The sequence below is a fragment of the Aristolochia californica genome, unplaced genomic scaffold (assembly GCF_029961685.1).
Source record: "Aristolochia californica isolate CCGP_79_NKW_82.1479 unplaced genomic scaffold, dmAriCali1.0.hap1 SCAF_10, whole genome shotgun sequence".
NCBI classification, from domain to species: domain Eukaryota; kingdom Viridiplantae; phylum Streptophyta; class Magnoliopsida; order Piperales; family Aristolochiaceae; genus Aristolochia; species Aristolochia californica.
Genome location: NW_027181771.1, coordinates 4,404,810 through 4,419,874, shown reverse-complemented (window position 1 = coordinate 4,419,874; position 15,065 = coordinate 4,404,810). Strand labels below are relative to the sequence as shown.

Genomic DNA, 15,065 nt, shown 5'->3' with positions numbered 1-15,065 from the left:
TGAGGAGCTCCATGTGGTTTTCTTCGTGTTTTGCTTCCACCCTTGATCTTATTGTTAATACCTGTGCGTATTCATGTGTTACCTCTTTATAGGTTCATGTGGGGGAATATGGTGTGCACTGGAACTTCTTCTTCACGCTTGCAGCAGTATCTCTCTTAACATCAATAATTTGCATCCGCCCTTGTTATTCTGGCCCACTAGGCTCCCTGATTCTTATAGGTATAGGAGTCTGTGATTAGCTGGATTTATTTGATTCTGTGCAATATTTATTAAATATGGTCATACATAAAACAAGCATTTTAATTCGTTTTCAGGTTACCAGATGTTTCTGATGTGTGGCTTGAACAATTATCTCCTTTCTGATGAAAGAACTAACAACATTGTCAGCCAAAACAAGGAGGGCTTTTTTAGCATATTTGGTAGGTTGAAACCATGAAGTATCTTGGCTTGGTGCATGTGTATGTGTGAAGGCACATTCATGCGTATTGTTGACTCTAGGCAGTGTATCTTAATTTTCAGGATATTGGGGTATGTATCTTGTTGGCGTCCAATTAGGAAACCGTTTATTGTTTGGGCATACTAAATCTAAGCAGATTAGAAGCATTGTATGGATAAGAATGAGCATCTGGATTTTCTGTATTTTGTTCTGGTATGGCATTCATTACCAGGGAAAATAATTACTTATTATCTTTTTCTCTTTTGTCCCTAGATTTTCTTTCATATGTTTTTTTCTCAATGATTTTGAGTCCTGCAATATATGCTGGTACAGGTTGATGACAATCTTTCTTGACAAGTATGTTGAAAGAGTTTCTCGACGAATGGTAATGTACAGTCTGTTATTACTATCTCTGAGTTGGGGTTGCATTCTAGAAGTGAGTTTGAAATAACTAACTTTTTTGGGAAAAAGGATAATGGGGTACTTTATTTAAGAAACAGTGCTTGTTTAAAAAAGTCAGTGGGTTACACGTGGGAAAAGAAATTTGGTACTTTGCCTCCATTTTTTTTCCAAGTGAGAGGGTTTATAATATGGAAGAAAACGAGTTCAAAACATAGTAAATAATATAGCATCTGAATAAGAGGAAGAGGAAAATTGTCAAACCTCAAGATATAAGTGGAAAGTATTGCCTGTAGCTCCTACGAGATTCCATCTTTAGCTAGTATCTGAAAAACCATTAGCAGCTCTTAGTATGTGCTGCCAGGGAGAGCTAAAAAGGTCAGATCTTCTCGGGCTGGCCCCCTTCAATGATTAGAAGGGAAGAGGGTAACAGTGTGTAAGCTAGCTGTAACCCTATTGTGAATGGTCCTGTTCTCACCTTCAGCAGAGTTACTTCAACTAGCTGGGCCTGAGAAGAAGAGAGAGCTCTTTCTCCGCTTCCCCTGATCATTTGTCTACACTAGCAAGGCCTGGTTCTGCAGGATTACTGTACCACTTGAACTATTGTATTCTTTTTCTTTTTTAATCATTTCTTCCATAGTTTGCTGATTCAAAGACAATTTTCAATGCAGTGCAATTTGGGCTATGTTACCTTTGTGCTCGCTCAAAATTTTCAGGTAATAATTCCGTTTTCATATTGAACAATCATGTAAATTTGTCGGTCAATTTGCCCTCCTGTTGGAATTTCTTTAAATCGACTAGTATGTGCACCATGACTGAAGACTAGACAGTTTACTGTTTTCTTATGTCTTGTCTACTTCTTGAAAATCTAGGAAGCGTTGTATAAGCCGTCACTGGCTATTCTATAAAAGCTAAAATTTTGGTACAAATATTTGCAGGTTTTGGCAATACTATCACTGTCAGATTTGATCCCTGGGTCTAAGCTTTCTTTGTTAGAGGAAGCGTTTAACAGGAATTTGCTAGGCTTGTTTGTGTTGGTAAGCTGTAAATTCTTCATTTTTCCTTAAAAATGCCTTTGTATATAAAACTCCTAACATGACACGTTAATTCCTCTCACTGCAGGCAAACATACTTACAGGTGTAACAAACTTATCTGTTGATACCCTCTCTGCCTCTCCCCTGGTATCCTTCAGTATTTTGGTACTTTACACCTTTGCTTTGTCTCTCCTTGGAGGTTTTGCCCTGTTTGCCGGCGTGAATCCAAAATTTTGGTAAACTTTAGATGTTTGAAGTTATTTAGAGTGACTTGTAATGCTTATTCAGTGGACCAAATTGCTCGTGAGTACAATCTCCACCATGCGTTGCATTTGGTAAATTATTCAGCTTTCGGATTGCTGGATTTTGCACATTGGTGCTATAGTTGCCTCGTGCCCCTTAAGTTCTTTCTGTCAAAAATCTTGGACATTTTTCTATCTGATTGATGAAAAAATGCATCTAGCTGACTTTATACTGCATTGAGATGTGGCATAGGGATGTAAAAAATATGTAATCTGTATAATGTTTATTCGAGTATTCATACTTAATTCTATATATTGTTTGTTTAAGAAATTGACTTATGTGAGTGTAAAAAAAAGTTGAAGATTTTAAAGGGTAGATGAAGGAGGTAGGGTGGGTTGCCCCTTCCTCTCCTAGAATAATCTAAATTAAACGAGAAACATCTTTATTGGGATTGGGCATGACCTTTACTTAAAATTGAGTATAATATATATATAAATAATATTTATATAAAATTTGGCATGATTTTTTAACAAGAATTTATAATTAGAAAAATATTTTCAAAAAATATGAGACACTAATGGTTCCTATATTTCTACTAAAAATGTCTTTTCAACATTTATTGAAAAAACCACTAATAGTCTCTAGAAACGTATTTCTACTAAAATATCTTTTTAATTTCTTCAAGAGTCATGAGGAAGGGACAAAGAGTTTTTTTTTCCTTGTTTATGATCTCGCACGTAGGGGTGACTTCGAATAAATTATATATATTAAATTATGCATACATTTTAAAAAAAAATGAAAGGGGAGGTTTCAGATTGTATTTCAATAATGGATTAAAATGCACCAATATTAATTTTTTTTACTCCAATTGTTGTCTAGCTTGTTTTCTATTTTTTGAATCTGGCCATAAATTTACTCTGGTTTCCTTAGTTCCCCTAGATGAAAATTTATATTCTAGGAAAAACTAGAAATATTTTCCTATGATACATATTCCCAAAAAAACCTTTAAATAAAATCCTATTACTATTAGTGACTTATTAGAAAATTACAAGAAATATTTTAAAATTTTTTTAGGAAAGTTTAATGGACCTTTTATTGCCTCTTATAGGAAACAAATAAAAATTAATAATCAATCCAATATATTATTATACTTATCAATAAATTTTTAATCAAATAAAATGTCAAACACAAAATTGCAATGAAAATTGCTTCATGCTAAAAGTATTACATCATCAACTGTTAAATATTTATTCAAAAATTTTCTTTTCTATACGGTTTTCTACCCTATCTTGGTAGGAAAATATTACTTAGAAAATTATATGATTTTTAATAAGAATTTTTAATTAGAAAAATATTTTTAAAAAACATGAGACACTAATAGTTCGTAGAAACTTATTTCTATAAAGTATATTTTTAATTTTTTCAAGAGCTATAAGGAAGGAGAGTTTATGGAAAAAGGTTTTTTTTTTTTTTTTTTACTTTACGATATAGCACGTGCGAAATCATCTTCGCGCGGGAGGAGGGGGGATATTATTTCTCCCCTGAACTTACTGGTTCTGGTTTTTCGTCGAGACGACGCGGAGGGAAGGGGGTTACGGCGCCGAGGAGGACCTGTTGTCAGGGATGATGGCCACGACGGAGGCGGTGACGAGGAGAGGAAGAAATCGAATGGACGACACAGAGGCGGCTGATGAGCAGTTGTCGACGACGACAATAGCTGACGTGAGGGGCTTGGTGGTGACGAGGGGAGGAAAATTCCTCCCCCCCCCCCACTCCCGATCCCGACTCAACTCGAGCCGACGAACCGAACATGGCTTCGATCGAGCTTGGCTCGTTAATTTAAACGAGCCGATTTCGGGGCTCGAGCTCGAGAAATAACGAATTGAACCGAGCCGGCACCGAGCCGAACTCTAGCAGCTTACGAGCTGGCTCGGTTCGAAGCCACCCCTAGGCGTGGCATTGAGTCGAGCCAAGCTCAAATTTGCATATATTTGACTTGGTTTGATCAGAATACATCTAATTTGAGCTTGAGTGTAAAATTGGAATCGATTTTGAACCCTAAAATTTTATCTAAGTTTGAGTTTAAGTTTGAGCTAGGTTTGAGTTTCAATTTACAATTAAAACTAAAAATAAAAAGTTAAAAAAATATTGTAACGAACTTGATACCATTGAATTGCGAGCTAATTTATAATAACCAGTTTCATAGACCTAAAAGAAATAGTAAACAACTCCATCAATAGTGTTTATTCCATTAGCAAACAACAACATTAGATGTTGAGGGACCCAAAAGAGCTAAACGATTGATCGTCTTTGAGGTTTGAGGTAAATAAGAGCAACTATCAACCAACTAAAGAGGGAATTGACGAGAGAAATTTGAGTAAAAAAAATATGTTAACAAGTTTGGAAAATTGTGAACTTGGCTTGTTATACTTAACGAGCCTTATTTCAAGTTTGAGTTCGAGCTGAGTTTAAGTAAAAACTGAATGAGCTTAGCTTTTTTCAAGCCGAGTTCAAACGGTTTGCAAGCTGGTTTGGCTTGATGCCACCCTAGATAGAACTAAGGAAGACAAGAGTGGTGGGTTTGGTCCTTGAGGTTAGAAATGTCTCGACAGAGTGGAGAATGGGAATAGAAATAGGAAAAGATCCTCATTGGAGTTTTTATTTTTATTTTATATAATTTATACCTTTATAAGAATTTTATTAAACTACCATTACATGAAATTGGTTTTCGAGTACACATACTTGCTAATAAAGACCATTATAGGTTGGATTAGTCTGCTAATAAAAAAATTTAATATTTGGATGTTTAGCTTGAATGAATCCAGTCCAAAAGTTAAAATGGATCAGAATGGATATTAAATTTTTAGATCTCATTGAATTGGAAGCAATCCCACCTGATCTATAAATAAATATTCTATTATTTTTTATATATTAATATGTTGACATTAAACATTGTTGTTTTATGTAATGTTAGACAGTTTAATTGATACATTTTAACTGGGCTAGCAAGAAATATAAAAATCTTTGCTTTTCAATTTAAGAAATCGAAGTTTGTTTTGTAGTAAGAATACTCAATTCTTGGTAACAACTCTTGTAGGAGTATATTCACCAAGAATATATATATGGGCATAATATAGTAATTTCACAATTCTTTGTCAACTTAAGTCCTTGAAGACTAGTCCTACCAAGAAAAACACTTAAATTTAATGAAGAGGAATGCAAGCACAGAGACAAATCAATGCAATAAAATACAAAAAAAGTTCTATAGTTGTTCATAACCAAACTCTAGTTGTCAATTTAGTTCAATGTATCTTCACATCTTGGAGCTAAATATAAAAAATAAATTGCCAAGTTACACTTATAATAAACTTAACTAAGTTACACAAGTCTAGACCTAAAAAGGGATTAATAATAAGTCAAATAGACACATACCTATATGTAAGAATAGCACTACACAACAAATGTTTTGAAATTAGTGACAACACAACTCACTATACACATAACAACTCAATCTCAGTCGCAAAGGCTTTGCAAGTGAGTGAGCTAATGTTTAGGACTTACTTACACAAGGCTTGCCCAATGACAATATAAAGGTTACTTGCTAATTATTTAGAACAATTAGTATCTTTTAAGTAAACTATTTTATAATAATTAGTACAAACAAAAATTATACTCCGTTTGTGTGTTCCAAATATGAGAAGAGTGATGGCCTAAGTGGATTCTCAAGAGGGGGGTGAATTGAGATTCTAAATTCAAGATTTAACTATGCTAATCGTTCAAATAAGTTGTGATAAAATTAAACACATAAATTTGAATGTGTATATAAAATGATATAGATAAACACAATCAACACACATGCACACACCATGGGGACATAATATTTTTTGTTATCGATGTTCCCCTATTGGTAGTCACCGCCGAAGAACCCTTGTTTGAAAAATTTTCACTATATGCTCTAATAGCTAGAAATTACAAAGAGTTTCTGGCACTTTTAAGCCACGTGTATTCCCAATTACATGATTTACAATCTCCCTAGAGATTCAGTACAAGGGACTAGATTCCGGGTCTAGTCAAGCACTCCCCTTCTAAATTCCTGGTTCTAGAAACCAATTCCTCTAGCTTTCTAGGCACTAGAGAACCTATAAAAGAAGACATTAGGAATACAAAAGTAAAATAAAAACTTACAATTTCTTCTTAATATGGGACACAACCCTTCTCCAAATGAGTACCAAGCTTCCAGATGTTTAAGCACGAATGATAGAAGTGAAGGAGCTTGATGGAACTAAGTATGCTTTGGAAATTTTGGGAGAAGTAGGCAGATTTGAGAAAATGAACTGTTTTTCTCTCAAAGAAGGTAAAAAGGGAAAATTTACACTCAAATTAATTTTGCAGTGTTTTGGATATGCAAGTGAAAACTCGTAACTCTTATTCGTCAAGAGGTTTAGAGGGATATTTATATCTTCCCCAACTCAAACTAGACCTTTTTTGCCCATTTGCAAAAAATAAGACCGTTGATTGATATCGATCACTAGTAAGTGACTAATCGATCAATCAATCAAAATGACTACTTTTTTTTGTTAGACAATGACTTATTGATCGGACTGATTAATCAATATATTATCATTGGTCCAGAAAAGTCAAGTTGATCGAACAATCAATCAAAATTCCCTTTGGTTGTGCAATACAAGTATGATTGATCATTATATTTTTAATTGATCGATCATGCTTGTAATCCCTTACTGGCAAGGTTCTGCTTGATCGATAAATCTGGAGGGATGATCGACCATTCCATGTAAAATTTGCTTGCATGGACATCTATGATTGGTCAATCTCTGAGGGATGTTTGATCATGTGTTATAACATAAAATGACCACGTTTTCACATGATCATGCTTTATAAGCTTAACCTGTGCACTTCTGGATGATTGACCATTGGCAGAGGTTGATCGATAATTCTAGTGCTAGTTAATTTAAATTAACTTTAAAAATAAGGGAATTAATTACTCTAAGTGCTCTACCATGTTCAAAAAGATGTGTAGGATATTTTTAAGTTATGTATGAATGCAAAGTAAGTCCTAAAGCTTTTTCATTAGTTCAAGTGATATTTTAGACCTTGATTTTTGTCTCTTGATGGATGTGTATATGAAATGCTAAATTTATAATTATTAGATTGATTATTTTTGTTGTCATCAAAATATGAATGAGAGTCAATACTCGTCGACACTTTCTTAGACCAACCTTGAGTTTTTCCACAGGAGTATTTTTACTTTGAAATCAATTAGTTAAGAATGTAAATTTAGTTGGTATAATTTATCGGAAGGGATATAGGAAAAGGGCATACTCTCATTCTTGATTGTATTGTAAAATCAACTAATGTGGGCAACATTATAAGTTGACCCTTGTAGCTTCATATGTAGATTTTATTTTGGCCTTTTTATATAATGAATTCAATTCGCGTAGCAACATTTGGGTTGTGAACCATTATAATTTTTTACGTATTTATCAAACTTTCGATTAAATTTACATAGGCCCTTAATTTAGAATACAAGATAGAAAATTTTAATTCACTAAGAGTATGGACACACATCACCCAATCTAAAAGAAGATTAAAATTTGAAAAGAAAATTAACCAAAAAATTGAAGTCATAGAAAGAAAAATAACTCCATTCATCTAAGCAAAAGGCATGAATGGTAGGAATGTAATAGTGAACATGTCAAACATTCTCATAAATGAGAAATTAATTATTGAAGGCATGAGATGTCATCAGGTCAATGCATGGGCTATACACTTATTGTCATGTGCTAGAGATAAGGACTTGCAACCTCATTGATATGTGAGAGCTTAATAAAAAGAAAATTATTTTGATTATTATTATTTATTTATTTATTTTTATTATTATTATTATTACCATAAACAAACCTCTCAACTCTTCCTATTTATCTTCTGATCTCTGTTTGCAATATTGCTCATAATTTCATGTCCTTGAACTGATGTGGTCTCCACTAAAGCATGACCAGATGTCTCGTTTCTAGTCTAAAAAAACCTCGAAGGATTCTTGAAATAGCCAAAGTGATCTGCAAGCTTTACCTTCTCCATATTTCCCATTAAAGAGATAGCTTGTCATTTCCGCTGATGATCAATATAAAGGTTGTCTCACAACTTGTTCGAGTAAGAAGTTAGATGACTTCTACATCTGTTTCGACTTTTTTCCTCGTCAGGATTTGGCTTCTTTTCAGAGAGATCGGACCCAGTTACATTTTTGTTGTTTTCGAAAAAGAAGATGAAGGAAAGGGAACTCCCGATCGGATCAGTTGCACGTCAAACAGTATTGTTCCAGACGGTTCATTTGGATGTGAAGTTCAGTTCGTATGATAATGGCGCCTGAAGTTGAAGTAGAAATCAAAGAAATAGATGCTTTTTCATTCTATTACTTTCTGTTTCATGGACTATCAACCCTTCCACTGAGCGTTCTGATGGAAATATTTAGTTTCGACCCCACTAAGATCTCTCTTTTGTAAACTACAAGCAAGTGTTCTTAACTCTTCTCCGCCCAGAAAATAAATTGAAGGCACTAGCCCCTTCACTTCCTCACTACCCATAATCCAATGGCAAGCCTAAATTATCTCCTCATCCTTCTCCCTTCCCTTCTGCTCGCCCTTCCTAATCTCTGCTCTTCTCTTGATGCAGATAGAAAGGTAAAAATTCTTGTTTGCCGCGTTGCCTGAGCTGAACCTAACCAGGCGTTTTCTGTAAACGCTAATGCAGGTCTATATTGTGTACATGGGCTCAATCCCTAGAGGACAGTATGAGGCTAGAGCTCATCATCAGACAATTCTTCAACGAGTACTGCGAGGAAGGTAAGTATTTTAGAAACTAATCTAGGCCATCATATATGAACTGCAGTTAGTTACATCCTTCTTTGAGTTTAATTTTTATTTAGTTCTTTTATCACTCCCTGATATCTCCTTCTGGTTCTTCCGTGCAGCTCGGTTTCCGATTCCTTGATATACAGCTACTCGAGAAGTTTCAATGGTTTTGCAGCTAATCTCACATCCGAGGAGGAAAGGCACATCGCCGGTGAGTAAACAAATGATGATTTAACTTGTTTAAAATGGGTGCACCGAGTAATCAAAGCGTTTCAGTCAAGAAGTAGTTTAAGTTTAAGCTCGTTGCACGAATTTTACAGATATGGAAGACGTCGTCTCCGTTTTCCCTAGCAGAAATTTCGAGCTGCACACGACAAGATCATGGGACTTCGTCGGTCTCCATGGTTCAGCCACAAGAATGGCTGCAGTTGAAAGTGATCTCATTATCGGTGTTCTTGACAGTGGAATCCGCCCGGAATCTGATTCGTTTAGAGATGACGGATTGGGACCTCCTCCAAAGAAGTGGAAGGGCATCTGCCAATCCACAAAAAACTTCACCTGCAACAAGTATATTTAATTTCCTGTACGATCGATCAGCAAATCGAAGTGGTTTATTACGTTATTTCTTAATGTCTTTTCTGTGATGCAGTAAACTCATCGGTGCTCGATTCTACAAAGGGACCAGCTCGGACGGTTCTGCAATAGACATGGTTGGACATGGAAGCCACACTGCGTCCATTGCAGCTGGGCGAGATGTGGGAAACGCGAGTCTTTTCGGTCTCGCACAAGGGACTGCGAGAGGTGCAGTTCCCTCAGCACGACTGGCTGTTTACAAGGTCTGCTCTTACCTCTTCTGCATGAGCTCGGATATTTTGGCTGGTTTCGATGATGCGATTGCGGATGGTGTCGACTTCATCTCCGTTTCTCTTGGGGGTCAAGGAGCGGCTGACTATCCATACGATGTGATTGCTATTGGGAGCTTCCATGGAATGGCGAACGGAATCCTCACTTCACAATCCGCTGGTAATTCTGGACCGGAGCCTGGGACTCTTTCCAGTGTCGCTCCATGGATGTTTACAGTGGCCGCCAGTAGTACAGACAGAAGGATTATCAACAAAGTCTCATTAGGAGACGGACAAACTTTTGTTGTAAGTACTTGAAGTTTTGCCATTAATCATGCATCAACAGACAAGGTTTTCTCATGGCTAACTGATGTGTGAATTCATCATCGTTGCAGGGAAATGCTATCAACACTTTCAGAACGAAGGAATCCAAGACTCATTTGATCTATGGAGGAGATGCAGCCGATAGTTGCAGCCCAGATGCTGCCAGGTATTTCTATATATATCTATATATAGGGTTGTTCCAATACCAAAGGTAATTTGGTGCGAAACATACAAAACGGTTATCTCAGTCGTCCGATCATGATCAATGGTGCATAACGAGGTGGAGGCGAAGGCGAGGCTGAAGAAAGGGAGCGGGGAACGGGAGTATTTCACGCCATTGATCATAATTGAACGGCTGAGATAAGTATTTCGCACATTACGCACCAAATAGTCTTTCGTATTGGATCAACCTTTATATTAGACTAAAGGTTTTATTTTTTATTTAAAAAAATAACATAAGAACCGAACCATCAATTGTTTCTGCAGATACTGCTATCCTGGTTGCTTAAAAGAAAGTCTAGTGAAGGGGAAGGTTGTTTTCTGCGAAGGAATGACTTCCAAGCTTGGTGGTCCTATCAAGGCTGGTGCTAAAGGTGTTATCATGGAGGATGAAACGTACAGTGATATTGCTCTTGTTTATCCATTGCCTGCTTCTCTCTTCTCTGTCAAGCTTGGAACAGCTGTTAAGTCATACATAAACAGCTCAAAGTAAGCAATCTTGGCTTTTGATCTAGTTTAAATTGTAAAGTTCTGAACGGCAACTGACAAGATTAATCACAAGAACTCAATCAACTGAACAGAGAACCTCAAGCAAATATATTAAGAAGTGAGGAAATAAAGGATACAAAAGCACCAATAGTCGTCTCATTCTCTTCCAGGGGACCAAACAGCATTACAAGTGACATACTCAAGGTACTTAATTAGCTTTATCCAACCAGAAATCTGATATATTTCAAGATTTTCAAGCCTCACCATCTTCATTAATGGTTTTCGCGTGAAATGCAGCCAGATATTACAGCTCCAGGAGTGGCCATCCTTGCTGCTTTTTCCCCTGCAATTTCCATGACGGGTAGCAGTGATGACAAAAGACACGTCAAGTACAACATCATATCTGGGACTTCTATGTCCTGTCCTCATGTCACTGGTTCTGCAGCTTACGTTAAGTCGTTTCACCCCTCATGGTCCCCTGCAGCAGTAAAATCTGCGTTGATGACCACTGGTAATTCTCAGAAAGAATTCGTTTCTTTCTTCTTTTTTTGGATTGAGGTGTATCAGGCGTGAAGGGTTGATGGATTTTGGTGGCTACAGCTTCCCTCATGAGTCGTAGATCAAACAAGGATGCTGAATTCGCCTATGGAGCTGGCCAGATCGATCCAGTCAAGGCAGTTGATCCAGGTCTGGTTTACGATATCCAAAAGAGTGATTACATTCAAATGCTATGCAACCAAGGCTACAGCACAAAGCAAATTCGGCTGATTTCAGGAGATACAAGCACTTGTCCTCACGTTCCTGTGGGAACTGTGAGAGATCTCAATTACCCGACAATGGCAGTCAGGATCGTAGCAGAAAGCAGCTTCTCCGTCAACTTCTCGAGGACAGTGACAAACGTGGGTTCCCCTGATTCAACCTACAAGGCCACGATCTCCCCTAGTGACCTTGCCATTAAGATAACAATTACTCCCGGAGTCCTAAAGTTCAGCTCCAAGAACAAGCAGAAGTCGTTTGTTGTTACTGTTTCAGGAGGAGGGCTGGAAACTTCTTCCCTCATCTCTACTCAGCTTGTCTGGTCTGATCATGTTCACAGTGTGAGAAGCCCCATAGTTGTGTATACCTAAAATATAATTTTACTTGAGCAGAATAAAAACTGGTTTTCCTAAAAATCCTCCTTTTCTTCTTGTAAACTTATTTTCTTTTGTTACTCCCAGATGGGGACATGAACCTGCTAATCTATTTAACACATTTCATTAAGCTATTTTTAAAATTTAAAAATATTGGAAAAATTATTTTTTTTTGAAAATCTTATTTATCGGTACGTGTTTTATTACGTTCTATTTAAAAATTATATTCTAATACATTTAACACTTTTTATTATCAATTTAAGATATTTTAAAAATTTTAAAATATTTTCATTTTTAAAAATCCTATTTATCGGTACACATTTTATTACCTTCTATTTATTGTAATAAAAATATTTTATTTGAATAAAAAGAAGGTAATGAAACATGTACTGATACATAAGATTTTTAAAAACTAAAAAAACTTTTTTTCTAAATTTTTTAAATTTGAAAATATCTTTAATTGATAATGAAAGGTGTTAATCAAATTAAATTGATTTTTTTAAAAATTAATATATAAAATTTATATGTAATCATAATAAATAGAAGGTAATAAAATGTGTACCGATAAATAATATTTTTAAAATAAAAATAATTTTTAATATAATTTAAAAATTTGAAAGTATCTTAAATCAATAATGAAAGGTGTTAAATAGATTAGAATATAATTTTTAATTATTTAATAAAAAATATATTTTATTAAAATAAATAGAAGCTAATAAAACAAGTACCGACAAATAAGATTTTAAAAAACGAATATTTTTTTCTAATATTTTTAAAAATAAAAAATATCTTAAATCAATATATAAATTTTATATTTTATTATTTGAAATATAAGGTAATAAAATGTGTACCTATTTTTAAACTCTAAAATAATTTTTTCAATTAAAAATCGATAATGAAAGGTGTTAAATAGGTAAGATTATGATTTTTTAATTAATTAATATACGAATTTTATATTATATTATTATAAAAAAAGGTAATAAAATATGTACCAACAAATAAGATTTTTTTTAAAATAATTTATTAAAAAATATTCTATTAAATTAAATAATATCTTTAAATGATAATGTAAGGTATTAATTACATTAGAAAATATTTTTAAATAATTAATAATAAAATTATATATTTTTAATTATATTGAATTGAAGATAATAAAATAAAATATTTAAGATTTTTAAAACCAGAAAGTAATGTCTATAAAATATTTTTTATTACAAAATAACTTAAATCAATAATAAAAAGAAAATGAGAAAAAAAAAAGGTAAACTAACATGGAGTGCTGACATGGTGCGTAATGACGTATTATGTGGCATGGCATTTTACATGGATGATGAAATGGTAATTTGATGATGTGTCAAGTGACATTAAACCTCATGTGCTGATGTGGCATAATGATATGGCCCAAGTGGTCAAAACTGATATGTGGACTATTAAGTTTAGAAGTTATTTATTTATATTAATATTTGTAAAAAAATTGGGTAATTTGATGATGTGTCAAGTGACATGGCATTAAACCTCATGTTCCGGTTATCGTCACAGCGTTTACCTTCCACTTCGACGGTGAGGATAGAATCCCTGTTTGCCACGGAACTAATTGTGATATTCTCTGCTCATCATTTCTTCCTTGTTATGTAACCTCCTTGGACGCGGAGTTCATCCCATCGGAATAGAGCTGCAGAAATCTTCCGATATGACGAGAGCTGTTCGGCTTTCCCTGATCATATCTACTCTCATCTATGCTGCTGTTGGTTTTTTTTGCTATCTTCTCTATGGGGACTTGACTATGGCCGACATACTCGCAAATTTCGATCACAGTTCTGGTTCAGATTACTTCTTGATGATATCGTTTGCTTAAGCTATTCCCTGCATCTCATTCTCGTCTTTTCTCTTCTCAACTACTCCTTGAGGATCAGCATCGACGGGCTCAGTTTCCCCAAAGCTCCAACTACCCAGGCTTACGCCCAGTTGCGATTTACTGCAGTCACTATCTGCCTTTTTGGGCTAGCTTACCTTGTAGCTGTAGCCATTCCGAATATCTGGTTATTTTTCCAGTTCAAAGGATCCACGACTGGAGTGTGTATAGGCTATATAGCCTTTGTCTTCCCCGGTGCCATTGTTCTGAGGTATGATAACAAAACACTGGATTTCGTATGATTTTGCTGCTGACACCGTCAATGACAAGTTCTCTCCAATTGCAGAGATAAACATGGGATATCATCAAGCAAAGATAGACTTCTAGCCACTACAATGATGATGATGGCAGTACTTGCAAGTTCAATGGCGATTGCAAGCAACATCACCAACCTGCTTAAAAGCAAATTGTGATATTCCCAGTTTCTTTAATGTATGATTTACTAAGCAAATTACACTGCTCTTGAAGTATAAATATGTAGCTATCGTTTGAAACTGGAGACATTTTACAAAGCTCAATTATCTGGAATCAAACTTCCACTGTACAGGGAGAATATCACATTGACTACATTCGGCTATCAAAACCAGTTAAGAGTTCAGCTCAGCAATAAATACAGGACGAACAGAGGGTGGGCACAACAAAATATAACTTTTTAAGTCTTTCCATAATCCTCCCCAGTACAATAACCTGCCTATATAATATCCAAAATCTTGAACTATCTGTTGGTTTACCCCTCAATTTAGCAAGAATAATGTCAAAATGGGGTCTGACAGAGAGGGCAAGTAGATTTGTGTGAGGTTGAGAACCACTTATAAAGACAAGCAGAGTGAAATTTGTGTTTGCATGTCTTGCATGCTAGCTGGGGAAGGCTGTGATTGCTGGTATGGATGATGCTGTAACAGATGGGACATTCTTCCACTCCTTCAAATTCTTTGTCAAAGTTGCTTTTCCAGATCCTTATTGCTTCAGCCAAAGCCCCATTCTGCATTCAGCAAAAAGAAAAAATTTGTTTAGTGCATTAATGAGGAGAGTTTAAAAGTCACCAATGTATCATTAACAAAGTTGAGAATGTTGGGCACACCTCCTGTCCTAGGCATAGAGATGTACCATGCTTTAAGACAGCCAATACCACTCTATTATTTGAAGTGCCAAAATTTGTATATAGGATCA

General features: G+C 35.2%; 3 protein-coding genes across 4 annotated transcripts in view; 2 read left to right on the top strand and 1 right to left on the bottom strand.

Annotated features, from left to right (window-relative positions):
• Positions 1–2,228, top strand: part of LOC137940640 (uncharacterized protein At4g17910) — a 30,615-nt gene extending 28,387 nt beyond the window's left edge. For both annotated transcript variants that reach the window (XM_068785793.1, XM_068785795.1), the window contains exons 11-17: positions 93–219; positions 315–419; positions 520–649; positions 770–821; positions 1,507–1,551; positions 1,774–1,872; positions 1,958–2,228. In XM_068785793.1, the coding sequence (XP_068641894.1) occupies positions 93–219; positions 315–419; positions 520–649; positions 770–821; positions 1,507–1,551; positions 1,774–1,872; positions 1,958–2,110 (711 nt within the window). In that variant the 3' untranslated portion in view covers positions 2,111–2,228. The remainder of the gene's footprint in view (positions 1–92; positions 220–314; positions 420–519; positions 650–769; positions 822–1,506; positions 1,552–1,773; positions 1,873–1,957) is intronic.
• A 6,464-nt stretch (positions 2,229–8,692) lies between these two features.
• Positions 8,693–12,025, top strand: LOC137934225 (subtilisin-like protease SBT4.3). The gene is made up of 10 exons (XM_068778501.1): positions 8,693–8,808; positions 8,879–8,970; positions 9,099–9,190; positions 9,300–9,546; positions 9,629–10,127; positions 10,217–10,311; positions 10,632–10,853; positions 10,946–11,057; positions 11,151–11,364; positions 11,454–12,025. Exons 1-10 carry the CDS (start codon positions 8,719–8,721, stop codon positions 11,978–11,980), a joined length of 2,190 nt encoding a protein of 729 aa, XP_068634602.1. The 5' UTR covers positions 8,693–8,718; the 3' UTR covers positions 11,981–12,025.
• A 2,330-nt stretch (positions 12,026–14,355) lies between these two features.
• The window catches only part of LOC137934213 (E3 ubiquitin-protein ligase listerin), a 50,530-nt gene continuing 49,820 nt past the window's right edge, over positions 14,356–15,065 (bottom strand). Inside the window, exon 16 of the mRNA XM_068778491.1 lies at positions 14,356–14,877. Coding sequence (XP_068634592.1) covers positions 14,650–14,877 — 228 coding nt within the window. The 3' untranslated portion in view covers positions 14,356–14,649. The remainder of the gene's footprint in view (positions 14,878–15,065) is intronic.